General features: G+C 42.9%; 1 protein-coding gene across 4 annotated transcripts in view; it reads right to left on the bottom strand.

The window, feature by feature from the left end:
* phyh (phytanoyl-CoA 2-hydroxylase) overlaps window positions 1-13946 on the bottom strand; it is a 27523-nt gene extending 13577 nt beyond the window's left edge. The window contains exons 1-7 of one of the 4 annotated variants that reach the window (XM_059987270.1): window positions 13788-13861; window positions 11374-11429; window positions 9642-9690; window positions 7676-7828; window positions 7267-7377; window positions 2606-2774; window positions 2160-2241 (exon numbers count right to left, since the gene is read on the bottom strand). In XM_059987270.1, coding sequence (XP_059843253.1) covers window positions 2160-2241; window positions 2606-2774; window positions 7267-7274 — 259 coding nt within the window. In that variant the 5' untranslated portion in view covers window positions 7275-7377; window positions 7676-7828; window positions 9642-9690; window positions 11374-11429; window positions 13788-13861. Of the gene's footprint in view, window positions 1-2159; window positions 2242-2605; window positions 2775-7266; window positions 7378-7675; window positions 7829-9641; window positions 9691-11373; window positions 11430-13787 lie in introns of all 4 variants that reach the window. The other 3 variants (XM_059987269.1, XM_059987272.1, XM_059987268.1) reach the window with 3 other exon arrangements.

Raw genomic sequence — 13946 nt, 5'->3', positions numbered from 1 at the left:
CTATTTCTAGCGCCTGCAGAATCTCTTGTGTTTACACATGCCATCATCTGTCTGGATAGTATACCCAAGTTTTTCTACTGAATCTTTCGTATACTAGGTAGTATGTTGGTGCCGGGAGCACCGACAGTTTTGGACGTTGTGCTGCAGTCAGGTGGCTCCACAAAGGCAGGGCAGCTCATTCTTTTAAAGGCAAAGGAGGTGGAGTATTCTTTATGACTAACTTCTCGTGGCTGTTCTGTCTCAGAGGCTGACGTCAGAACATCACTGAAGAGGGTGAACTGTCGCAAGGCATCAGGCCCTGATGGTGTCCCCGGGGGGGGGGGGGGGGCTGTGCAAACCAACTGGCGGGAGGGTTCGAGGACACCTTCAAACTCTCGCCTCTGCGGTCGGAAGGTACCCACCAGAAGGGCGACAATCATATCAGTGTCGAAGAAGAGCAGGGTGAGCTGCCTCAGCGGCCCTCACATCTACTCTGATGATGAGCTTTGAGAGGTTGGTCATGGCTAGAACCAACTCCTGCTTGAGCAAGGACCTGGACCCACTGCTATCTGCCTTTTGCCACAGGAGGTGTAAAGCAGATACAATCTCACTAGCTCTCCACTCTGCCTTGGATCACCTGAACAGTAGTGATACTTACATCAGGCTGCCGTTTATTGACTACAGTAGTCAATAAACACACAAACTACACAGTGATTTATAGTTTTTATATGTATTGCAATGGACCACAAAGCAACGACTTTCATGACATATGCCAATGACATTAATTCTGACACTGATTCTATATGAACAGTATGCAAGACAAGCTTTTCACTGTATCTTGGTATATGTGACAATAATAAACCAATAGCAATTCAATCTTTCTCATTGTGAATTTGCAGCTTATTGTTTACCTGCACTGCACTTACTTTGTAGCTGTTACACTATATTCTGCATTCCATTATTGTTTTACCTGGTACTACCTCAGTGCACTGTTGTAATGATTTTATAAACTGTGGAGTCCACTTAAATGGGACCAGTACATTTTGTCCCAATTAGCTGATGTTTCATGGAGATAGTTTAAAAGGTATAAAAAAGACAAACTACCATTTAACTGAATACCAAATTATGTATTTCAATGAAATACAGAACAAATTAGAACACAACCATATTACTATAGTACTATAAAACTGTACTAATAGTTATTGACGTTGGAATTCATCCAGTGTTTGCTGCCGTATTCCTTTGGCTGATGGTAAACGAACAAACTGGCACAGGCATCCAGTGCAGATAATGGGCTGCATCCTCCAAATATTCATTTTCATTCTAATATTCAAGACGATTGCCAAGACCTTCAAATTTGTTATAGTTCCGAACTTTAAGCAGTGAAATCATTTCATTTCTAGCATCTCCAGTGTGTAACAGTTCTGAACTGTCTGACTGCTTATTTCTTACCAACTATCCGCCGCAAAAACCACTGCTTTTTGAATACAGACAGACACAACTGGCGCTATTTTAAAACTGCTCGTTCTAAGCTACACAAGTGCACGTGACTATTGCAAGTTAGAATTTATGCAGCAACAGTCTCCTGTCCCAATTAAGCAAAATAGCGGCCCAGATAAACGATTTTGTCAATCTGGCTATTTTGTCAATTAGGTTTTTGGTGAGCACTCAGTGCGTGGCCTTTTCTTGCTGTTGCCGTCAGGTGGGAGGTGCAGGGGGCCTGGGGGCACACGCTCAGTCATTCAGGAGTGGCTTCTTCCCCTTTGCCATCCGATTCCTGGGTGGACATTGACACTTTGGACAATACCTCACTTTTTAAAAAATATACAGTATTACTGTTTTTGCATGTTTTTTTTTGGTCTATGTATGTAATGGATTTACTTGTTAATTCATTATTATTGGTTTATTTTATTTATTTTTCTCTCTGCTAGATTATGTATTGCATTGAACTGCTGCTGCTAAGTTAACAAATTCCACGTCACATGCCGGTGATAATAAACCTGATTCCGATCTTTGAGAGTTGTCCCACATAAGCGGCTGTCCTGATTAACGGACAGCCCAATTAAGTGGAATCCGCTGAAAGCAAAAAGCGTGCAAGACAAGCTTTTCAGTGTGTCTCAGCACATGTGACACCAATAAACTGGTTGCAATCTTCTTCCTTTTCTTTCTTCCTGTCTTACCTGAGTCAGGAGGCTTGTTGATCAGCATAGTGTGCATTGCCATGATGTTGGGACCAGTGAAGCACTCCACATATCTCAAGATCTGAAAGTATAAACTGTATTAATAAAGCACTTTATGCAAAAGATTGATTTCAAATACAATATCCACTTACAAATCAGCTGCAAGATTTGCAAACTGGTATGTTAAATTAGATAAGCATTTGAGGATGTCTTGAAGAGTACAGTGAGACCTGCAAAATATTTTTAGACTGGGTTATTCTGATTTGACAGCAGCCTACTGGTCTGAAAATAATTTATAGTTCTATGAAAATGTTACATTTTGTGCAGCAAGCTCTTTTTAGGAGAACACCATACCCTAACATTGCTTCTTGTTTGTGCAACAATCTAAATCATTTGCATTTCTTTGGATTAAAAGAAGTCTTTAGCCTTTGAATCTTGCCTCTCACCTCTGGTAGGCAGCAGTACCTAAAAAGAATTTCATTGTTTTGGAAATCTTGGATCTTGGAAACAGCCTGGTGATCTGGAACGTACTCAGATTTTGAAATGGCTACATCTCTCATCACTGTTAATCCAGGGACCACTACTTCCTTCTGACAGATCCTTTCAAACTCCTCTCTGTAACCAAGACAAACAGCATTCATTTCTAAACATACTTTGGATATATTCATTATATCTACAATATTAGCAAATAGATAATAATTTCTTTTTCAGTTTACTTCTGTTATAAAGAATTCCAAACAATTCTCTTCCTCAAAACTTTAGAACCATCTACCCAAAGGAACATCAGAGGCCAGGTAATCGAGTATACACAAAACTGATTTTCAGTAGGCGTGTTAAGGGTTTGAAGTATTGGAAGGTCCAGATTAAAGTTTTCATTGTGTTTTTCCTCGTAGTTTTCACTTTCTTTATTCTCTTATATATTTGTACAATCACCTGCTTGTCTGTAAACTTTTAGTATCTTAGCAAACTTCAGCAGTGCCTTCACCCTACACCCTTTCAAGCAGGACAATCCAGATTCCAACCTGGGCAAAAATATTACTGCTTTGATCTACCTGAACTAAACCTGAGCCCTCTAGTTTTGACACCCCAGCTATGTGGAAATGTTTCCTGCCGCCTCTCCTGTCTGTACAGCTCGTTAATTCTCACACCTCAGTCAGTCTTCGGAGTTTCTTACACTCCAAGGAAAACAAGCCCGCTCTCTCCTCACGTGTAAGGGGCACCATGCCACGCAGCGCCTGCTGAATCTCCTCTGCACCCTCCCCAGTGTACAGTGTGGAGACCAGAAGTGTGCACAGTACTCCAGCTGTGGCCTAGCCAAGTTTTACAAGCTAATATTTGGGGCCCCAGCCGATGATGTCTGGTATCCACACACTCCCTTCGTGTCTACCCACACTGCTACCTTCAGGGATCTTAGTGACGTTTACCAGCAGCGTTGTAGACGAAGGACTGAAGCATTGTTCGGGATCCCTACCACCCACCCCACAATCTCTTTGACCCACTGCCACAGGAAGGAGATTCAGGAGCCTCAGCACTAGGAACTGCCAGACTGGCTCAACAGCTTCTCCCCTTAGGCTCTGAGACTAATGAGTACCCTGCCACCACCATGGTGTCCCTACTAGAACAGCGAGCTGCTTACTGTTCAATTGTGCCGCACACTACATGCATTTTTCAATTATACTTTATTAATTTATTTCTGGTAATATTTCGAATTGGTGCTGTGTGTGATACATGACTTGTTGGTGCACTGTGGTCCAGAGTAATGTTGTTTCATTTGGCTATACACATGTACAATCAGTTGACAATAAACTTGAACATGAGCTCCCTTTGTTCCTCAATGCTTCCTTGATCCCATCATTCATCATGTCCTCTCCCTATTGGTTGGCTCAAAGCACATCATCTCATCATCATCATCTTATCAGGATTAACATCAATCTGTCACTGCCCTGTCCAATTTACCAATGTCTAACGATAACCTGACTACCCTCCTCACTGTCAACAAAACTACCAATTTTCACCTCATCTCCCAATAATCCTCCTACATTCCTATCCAGATCATTAAGGTAATTGTAAGGTAAGGGGATTGTGCCGGAGGATTGGCGTATTGCTCATGTGGTTCCATTGTTTAAAAAGGGTTCTAGAAGGAAGCCTAGCAATTATAGTCAGTTTGACATCAGTGGTGGGTAAATTAATGGAAAGTATTCTTAGAGATAGTATTTATAATTATCTGGATAGACGGGATCTGATTAGAAGTAGCCAGCATGGATTTGTGCGTGGAAGGTCATGTTTGACAAACCTTATTGAATTTTTTGAAGAAGTTACGAGGAATGTTGACGAGGGTAAGGCAGTGGATGTAGTCTATATGGACTTCAGCAAAGCCTTTGACAAAGTTCCACATGGAAGGTTAGTTAAGAAGGTTCAGTTGTTAGGTATTAATGCTGGAGTAATAAAATGGATTCAACAGTGGCTAGATGGGAGATGCCAGAGAGTAGTGGTGGATAATTGTTTATCGGGATGGAGGCCGGTGACTAGCGGGGTGCCTCAGGGATCTGTTTTGGGCCCAATGTTGTTTGTAATATACATAAATGATCTGGATGATGGGGTGGTAAATTGGATTAGTAAGTATGCCGATAATACTAAGGTAGGAGGTGTTGTGGATAATGAGGTGGATTTTCAAAGCTTGCATGGAGATTTATGCCGGTTAGAAGAATGGGCTGAACGTTGGCAGATGGAGTTTAATGCTGAGAAGTGTGAGGTTCTACATTTTGGCAGGAATAATCCAAATAGAACATACAGAGTAAATGGTAGGGCATTGAGGAATGCAGAGGAACAGAGAGATCTAGGAATAACAGTGCATAGTTCCCTGAAAGTGGAGTCTCATGTAGATAGGGTGGTGAAGAGGGCTTTTGGAACGCTGGCCTTTATAAATCAAAGCACTGAGTACAGAAGTTGGGATGTAATGCTAAAGTTGTACAAGGCATTGGTAAGGCCAAATTTGGAATATTGTGTGCGGTTCTGGTCACCGAATTATAGGAAAGATATCAATAAATTAGAGAGAGTGCAGAGATGATTTACTAGGATGTTACCTGGGTTTCAGCAATTAAGTTACAGAGAAAGGTTGAACAAGTTAGGTCTCTATTCATTGGAGCGTAGAAGGTTGAGGGGGGATTTGATCGAGGTATTTAAAATTTTGAGAGGGATAGATAGACAGGCTGTTTCCATTGTGAGTAGGGGAGATTCAAACTAGAGGACATGATTTGAGAGTTAGGGGGCAGAAGTTTAAGGGAAACACGAGGGGGTATTTCTTTACTCAGAGAGTGATAGCTGTGTGGAATGAGCTTCCTGTAGAAGTAGTAGAGGCCAGTTCAGTTGTGTCATTTAAGGTAAAATTGGATAGGTATATGGACAGGAAAGGAGTGGAGGGTTATGGGCTGAGTGCGGGTAGGTGGGACTAGGTGAGATTAAGGGTTCGGCACGGACTAGGAGGGCCAAGATGGCCTGTTTCTGTGCTGTGATTGTTATATGGTTATATGGTAACTGTCAAACAGCAAAAAGGGTCCCAACACAGATCCGAGTTCGGCACCATGGATCACAACAAACCCCCACCTTTACCCCTTGTCCCCTACCAGAAAGTGAATTTTAGAGAACACACACAAAATGTTGGAGGAACTTCACAGGTCAGACAGGATCTATGGAGGGGAATAAGTAGTCAACATTTTGGGCCAAGACCATTTATTAGTACAGGTTTCCCCCCACCGCCATCCGAAGGTAGAGCGTTGCTACAAAACCGTTTGTAAGCCGAAATGGCGTAAAGCGAAGAAGCAATTGCCATTAATTTATATGGGAAAAATTTTTGAGCATTCCCAGACCCAAAAAATAACCTAACAGATCATATCAAATAACACATAAAACCTAAAATAACACTAACATATAGTAAAAGCAAGAATGATATGATAAATACACAGCCTATATAAAGTAGAAATAATGTATGTACAGCTGTCTCTATAATGGCTCGCTGCAAAACAAATGCTGAATGCTATTTTTGCTTTTCGCCTTTTTTTGTAAAAGCGAAGTGGCGTAGAGCGAACTTCCGAAAAGCGGGGGTACCTGTACTGGAAAAAGTCCTGATGAACTTTTTATTCCACACCATTCATGCCTCCTGACTTGCTGAGTTCCCTCAACATTTTTTCCTCAAATTTCCCGGCATCTGCAGAATCTCGTGTTCAGCGAATTTTAGATCTAATTTGTCAACTTGCTTAGAGTCCCCTGAACCGGTCTCCCATGTGGGACTCTGTAAAAGGCTTTACTGACATCTGTCTATATTGGGGTTCCCAGAATGGAGTCTACGAACCTCTCCGTTAATGGTAAGGGTCTGTAAAAAAAAGGCTGGGAATCCCTTGTTTAGATCATACATTTCAAAAAAATGATCTCTCAGCCTTCTGAGGAATAAGCATTGATAAGCTGTTCAACCTTCCCTTATTTCAACCCTTTATTGCAGGAATTAACCTGAACTCTCTCTGCACCACCTCCAATGCAAATACACACTCAAACAGTACTCAGTGCTCCAGGTGCAGTCTTTCCTGTCAGAGTCATCTTATGTACACATACTCTTGTGCCTAGAGTCACTTTATGGACATACGATCAATGTATATAAACTATTTTACCTATTTATATTTATTGTGTTTTTTTATTATTACTGTCCTTTATCTTATTACTTTTGTGTGCTGCATCGTATCTGGACTAACAATTATTTCGTTCTCCTTTACACTTGTGTACTGGAAGTGATATTAGACAATCTTGAATATTGTATTAAAACTTCCCTATGTTTCCATGCCCCTTATAAATCTCCAGCAGCGAGCATTCTGTTGACATGTTTACAACTCGGTAATGTTCACCGTCATCTCCTCTCATCTGTAATAAATAAATCAGTCCTGCTGAAGGGTCTCAGCCCAAAAGGTCGACTCTGCTCTTTTCCACAGATGCTGCCTGGCCTGGCTGAATCCCTCCAGCATTCCGTGTGTATTGTTCAGATATCCAGCATCTGCAGGTTTTTCTCTTGTTTGCGATAAATAAATTCATGTTTTATTTCTTTAAAACACCAACAACTTACCGAAACATTTCCAGGTTTTCGTCAGAAACCAACTTCTTAACAAGAAGGAATCCATTTTCCTCATAAAACTGCCTCTGTTCGGGGATGAGATAAGGGTTTTCCAAAGTGCAGCTGGACAAAAAGATATTTTAATAAATACATTTAAAACCTCTTGGTAAAAAAGGACAATTTTCACAAAAACAATGTATAGTTTTATTCTGCATAATGTTAGACATTCGTAATTACTCTGAGAACAATCAAACTATTTTATTTACTTTTTAGTATTTTAATTAATTTTTTTTTACTACTTATTTATATACACAGCATGGAACAGGCCTTTTCAGCCCATTGAGCCACACTACCCAGCAACCCACCGATTTAACCCTAGCCTAATCACAGGACAATTTACAATCATCAATTAACTACTAACCAGTATGTCTTTGGACTGTGGGAGGGCACCGACTACCTGAAGGGAACCCACGCGGTTCACGGGGAGAACACACAAGTTCCTCACAGGCAGTGCCGGAACTGAACTTCGAACTCCGAACTCCAGTTCCCCGAGGTTTAATACCATCACGCTTACCTTGTTGATAAATAGATAAATAATCCAAAAATTATACTACAGCAGCAACAGGCTACATTCTAAGTTTTACCTGAGGAGATTAAGAGGTTTTGTAAAAAAACACACATGCTCCCGTCAAGATTCCTGAAACCCCTGCTGCAGGAAACTTGCTGAAAATGCCGCACTATAGGGTGGTGAATCTGTGGAGTTCAAGTCATTGGGTATATTTAAAATGGAAGTTGATATATTCTTGATTGGTAAGGGTGTCGAAGATTACAGGGAGAAGGCAGGAGAATGGGATTGAGAGGGATTATGTATCAGCCAGGATAGAATGATGAGGCAGATACTTTGGCCCAAATGACCTAACTCTGCTCGTATGTCTTATGGTCCAAACAACAGATTGACCAACACAAGAACACCACCCTCTCTCCACTTGTAACAAGTTGAGGGGATTTGGACGCATCTTCAATGCAAGTTATTTGGAACATAGTAAAAATGCTTTCATTATTATTATTATTGATGCCCAATTAAATTAAAACTCAAAACATTGAGCTCTTACACTGATTTCCGCCCCCCCCCCCCCCCATGAAATGCTTCACAAAGTTGTAGCTTAAAGACCGGTAAGCACGAGGACTCCAGAGAGGTTGCTGATGTGTGCTGCAATCCCTTCTGGTGCAGTTTATACTGTTTTTTTTTCTGTTTTCTGTGAGGTACTACCTTGTAATCTCAATCTCAAGGGATATAGCCTCTGCTGGCGAAATCACAAGTTGTCCGGCTCTCTCTGGTGACCTATTTATTTCATTATTTAGAGAACAGGTCGTTCCAGCCCATCAAACCACACCGTCCAAAAAACCCACGTATTAAACACTACCCTAATCATACAATTTACAGTGACCAATTAACCTGTACACCTTTGAACTGTGGGAGGAAACCAGAGCACCCAGAGCAAATTTATGCAGTCAGGAGGAGAAGGTACAAACTCCTTAGAGACGGTGGGGGAACTGAACGCTGAACTCTGACTCTGCATACTGTAACAGCATCATGCAAACCACTAAGCTTCTACAGTACTCCATTTATAAGCACAGTTGCCTCTGGTAAAGATATTTGCTCAGTACTCATAAGCTGGGAGTTTCATAGTTCACTCTATGATATTGGAAAAAAAGTATATTTCAAGGATGGGGAATATTCCACCACCCTCCCCCCAGAATGGGATGCAACTTGACAGGAGCCTGCAAGTGATCTTGTGTGTCTGGTGCCTTTGCTCTTGCATGGTAACGGGATGGGTTTTGAGAGAGACTCCTGATTCACTGAGCAAGCATATTGTACACAACCAGCGCACATTTGTCAATTTGTGAGCGGCATGTTCAAAGTTCAAAGGAAATTTAGTACCAAAGTACGTACGCACATGCCACCACATACTAACTTGAAACTCATTTTCTTGCAGGCGTACACAGCAGAACGAAGAAATACATAAGAATTCTTAGGGATAGGATTTATGAACATTTGGGAAAGCATGGGCCTAGTTAGGGACAGCTGGCGCGGCTTTTTGCAGGGAAAGTCGTGTCTTGCTAACTGGATTGAGTTTTTGACGAGGTGACGAGGGTGATTGATGGAGGTAGAGCTGTATATGTTGTCTACGTGAATTTTAGGAAGGTCCCTCACAGAAGGCTCTTTCAAAAGACTAAGAAGCATGGGATCCATGGTGAATTGGCCATGTCACCATGTGACAAAGTTTCCCACCGTAGTCCTGTACTCCGCCTCATCTCCCTTGCTGATGCATAATGGAATCAGTGCAGTCTGAACATTATATTCTGCACTCAAAATGCCAACTTACAAATGGAGCAACACAAGACGCTGGCGGAACTCAGTGGGTCAGGCAGCATCTGTGGAGAAAATGGACAGTCAACGGCTTAGGTGAAGGCCTGACATCTTACACATGGGAACTACCTACTGAATGTTTCCATCACTTCCAGGTTCTGCTATACCTCCAATGTCATGAGTTTTGTTGTTTAGCAGCAGCAGTGTACAGTATGATATACTAAGTAATACAAATTACAAAACATGTGCAAAAGACAATTAACAAGGTAGTGTTCATGGATCATTCCATCATGGAGTGGAAGAAGATGTTCCTAAGATGTTCAGTTTGGGTCCTCAGGCTCCTGTAGCTCCTTACTGACAGTAGTAATGAGAAGAGGGCATGTCCCAGATGATGAGGGTGGTTGTTGCCTTATGAGAAACCACCTCTTGAAGATGTCTTCAATGGTGGGGACAGTTCTGCCCATGGCTGGCTGAGACTACAACCCCCCGCGCCTCTTGCAATCCTGTGCATTGGAGCCTCCGGACAGGCTGTGGCGCAACCAGTTAAGAATGCTCTCCACCATACAGCTATAGAAATTTTTAAAGCATCTTTGTTGACATACCACATCTCCTCAAACTCCTAACAAAGCAGAGCTACTGGTGTGCCTTTTTCATGATTCCATCAACGTGTTGGCCCAAGACAGATCCTCTGAGATGCTGACGCTCAGGAATTTACAGCTGCTCACCCTTCCCACTGCAGACCCCTCAATGAGGAATGGTGTGTGCTTTCCTGACTTGCCCTTCCTGAAGTCCATAATCGATTCCTTGGTCAAAATGCCTTTTGCACTTCCGCATTTGTTTACCAGATGTTCAATTATGTAAGGAGTCATTGTAATGAGTTCGTACATTCTCCCCGTGACTGTGTGGTTTTCCACCGGGTGCTCTGGTTGCTCTGCCTCCCACATTCCAGACACACGGATCAGGATTGTGAGCATGCTGTCTTCCAATTGAAAGGTGTGGTGGCACTTGCAAGCTGCCTCTGCACGTTCTCAGGCTGTGTGGACATCGACAAAAACGCACATTTCATTGTACGTTTTGATGTTCCGACGTATGTGTGACAAATGAAGCTAAACTTTAAAATAGGAAACACAATAGCCGGTTTCCACCCATACAAAAGCAGCAAAGTGGTCATTTTTGATCGGTGTTGGTTGAGAGGGAACAATTTGCCCATGCATGGAAGTAACTCCACTGGGTTTCACCCAAATGAGCCACGTATCTTTTAAATCCATCTCTGACATCAGTCGTGGGCTTCCAGCCAGATACATAAGAGACATTTAAGGAACTCATTGATAGGCACGTGGATGGTTGAAAAAATGGTTGACTATGTTGGAGGGAAAGGTTACATTGATGATACAGCAGGTTAAAAGGTAGGGACAAATTGTGAGCCTGTACCGTGCTGTAACGTTACACTCATACAGAAAAGGCCTGCTACACTTGAGATTGGTGGAAGTCTCCAAATACTTAATTATCTGACACATTTTCTCCTAAGATCTCATTTCAAATACCCACCTTCTGTCAATTACACACAAAGCAAATCTGTTATCTCATTGTATTTGGACATAGTTTACCAGATTAGAGTTGTAACAGGGAGCCTCACGGACCAGGGGAAACAAAAACACATTACAGCTTACAGGACATACCTCACTGCAAGTTACGCCTCACAATAAAATAATGACAACCTGCAACAATCAATTTGTCCCCTTACTTACCAGAGCTTTCCAGTAGAAGAATGCGAAGTTACTTCTGCCAATGTGGGAGAGGCTTTCTGAAGTATGGATAAAGGAAAAAAAATGATTTCTCTCACAAGGAAATTTAGTTTATTGTTAACGTAACACTACTTTTAAACACAGAACTACTTATTAAGTACACAAAAATGCAATATCTGGACGCAGAGTATTCTTTACAGGTCTTTTTTCACCCGCTAAATAGAGGTGATCTAAAAGTAGTTGGGCGATCACTCAAGTCGAGCAAGATGCCCTCCTAAGGGGTTGTCTATTGGTCGCTGCAGAGGCTGATCTGGGATCCACTTAACTACAATGTAAGGATGGATTCACTTAATAGAGAACACTTGTGCATGGCTTTGTTTAGCCTGGAGAGCAGATGCATAGGCAACAACCACACAGCCCTTGACAGATTGGGGACAGAGCCCAGTGTCATGCACAAAAGGACTGGGAACACTTCTCTGCTACAGCCTTCCTCTGCCTTCACCGCCACTGTGATGTGTCATCATCCTCCGCCAGCTCCATCACTGAGGTCTTGGTTGCATTGTTCTCTGTCTGGAACCTCCCGCTTGATCTCACCGCCACAGGTGACCCTACTAGGATCGCCGTGCCAGATTTCAAAACTCCAGGCAGCATCACTTCCGGGATCAAAGAAACTCACAAACCTCTCCACCGCAACAAGATGGTGATCCTCACCGAAGGTGTCAGCTAAAGAGGTGGTGAAGTAGAGCTTGTAGCAACTCTCAAATGCAAGTAAGGTCACCGGGAAACGGGGAGTGAGAAAAAATAAGTTTAAATTTATTTTCGAGTACATACATGAAAGTACAAGAGCCTCAGTTCTCACACCACCAGGTTCAGGAACAGTTATTACCCTTCAAGATAACTTCACTAGTCCCATCACTGAACTCTTCCCACAACCTGTGTCCTCGATATGGTCTGTCCTGCAGAAGGGTTTTGGCCAGAAACATCGACTATACTCTCTTCCTTAGATGCTGCCTAGCCAGCAGAGTTCCTCCAGCATTTTGTGTGTGTGTTCCTCGATATATATTGCTTATTATTTCTTTTCGTATTTACAAAGCTTGTTGTCTTTTGCACACTGGTTGTATGCCCAATTAGTGCTTCAATTATGGTTACTGGATTTATTGAGTATGCCCTTGTGGGAAAATGAATCACAGGGTTGTACACAGTGAAATATATGGACTCGGATAATAAATTTACTTTGAACTTTACTCGATCTATGCCTCTCATAATCTTATAGACCTCTATCCAACCTCTCCTCAGCCTCTGCCACCCCAGGCATAGTTTATTGAAGTTAGATTCCATTGCATGCCACCAGGACTCAACACTCTGGCATCTGATCATCACATCCAACTGGAATCACCAACTCGACACAAATAAAGCAATTTGGCCAACTGTGCGTTTACAGAAAAGCAGAAGGTAGGCATTCAGCCCATCACATGTGGGCTGTTTAAAGAACAAAGTAGCCTAAACACACTTTACAATGGCCCTGTGACTCTGCACGTGACGGCTCTTCCAAGTACTTTTAAAATGAGATGAGAATATCTGCTTGCCCCACCCTGTTAGGTAGAATCAGTTTTAATAAATCAGTGACATGACATGCAACTTGTTATTTTGAGGCAACAGAATAACAATACATAACAATTTAAAAAACTATAAATTACAATAAGCATATCTAGAAAATTAAGTAGGTAGTGCAAAAAGTGAGGAAATGTTCATGGGTTCATTGTCCATTTGTAAATCTGATGGTGGAGGGGAAGAAGCTGTTTCTAAAACATTCAAAGTGGCTTCAGGCTCTGACACCACCTCCACGATGGGAGCAATGAGAAGAGGTCACCTCCTATGTATTCAAATGGTATCTGCCTCAATCAATTCCCCGGCAAGGGGCTGCAAACAATAAGCACATTTTTCTGCAGATGCTGGAGATTTTGAGCAACACATACAAGAATCTGGAGGTCAGGCAACATCTCATTGGAGGGAAATGGAGAGTCGATGTAGGGAGCCCGATCAGTTGCACCCCGATTACCCTCTCCTGAACCACCTCACACACACTTCATTAGAACTACAGTCACAGTATCTCAGGGCCAATATCACCAGAGGCTCTCCAGCCCGGCCTCGCCCCCAGGGTCCCCAACCAAGGCCAGCGGACACCTCTACAGCCGCAAAGTTGTACAGAACAGGCGTAGGCCCTTCGGCCCACCGCGTCTATGCAGTCCGTTCTGTCTTTAAGAAATTAAAGCTTAAGCTCGAGTGAAAGCCGTCACAACCAGCCCCGAGCACCGTTACTGGAACCCGACATCTCCCCGGGGCCGAGTCTCCGCCCAGCGCGGCGGAGAGGCCAACTCGAGCTTCCCGAGGACGGTCCCGGCCAAACGGAAGGATACAAGGTCGGGGTGTAGGTGCCGCAGGAGAAGATTCAGCCTGGCGGTCGCTGCCATAGCCGCTGGGGAGGAAGTGCGCAGCTCAAGAGTACGGGGCAAGGTGCGAGGTCCGACGGAGGCGGACCCGGAGAGCGACTGCGGCTCTAAGCGGGAGATACATTG

Source organism: Hypanus sabinus, chromosome 13, assembly GCF_030144855.1.
Source record: "Hypanus sabinus isolate sHypSab1 chromosome 13, sHypSab1.hap1, whole genome shotgun sequence".
NCBI classification, from domain to species: domain Eukaryota; kingdom Metazoa; phylum Chordata; class Chondrichthyes; order Myliobatiformes; family Dasyatidae; genus Hypanus; species Hypanus sabinus.
Note: the sequence above shows the minus strand (reverse complement) of the source record. Positions and strands in the feature narration are given on the sequence as shown.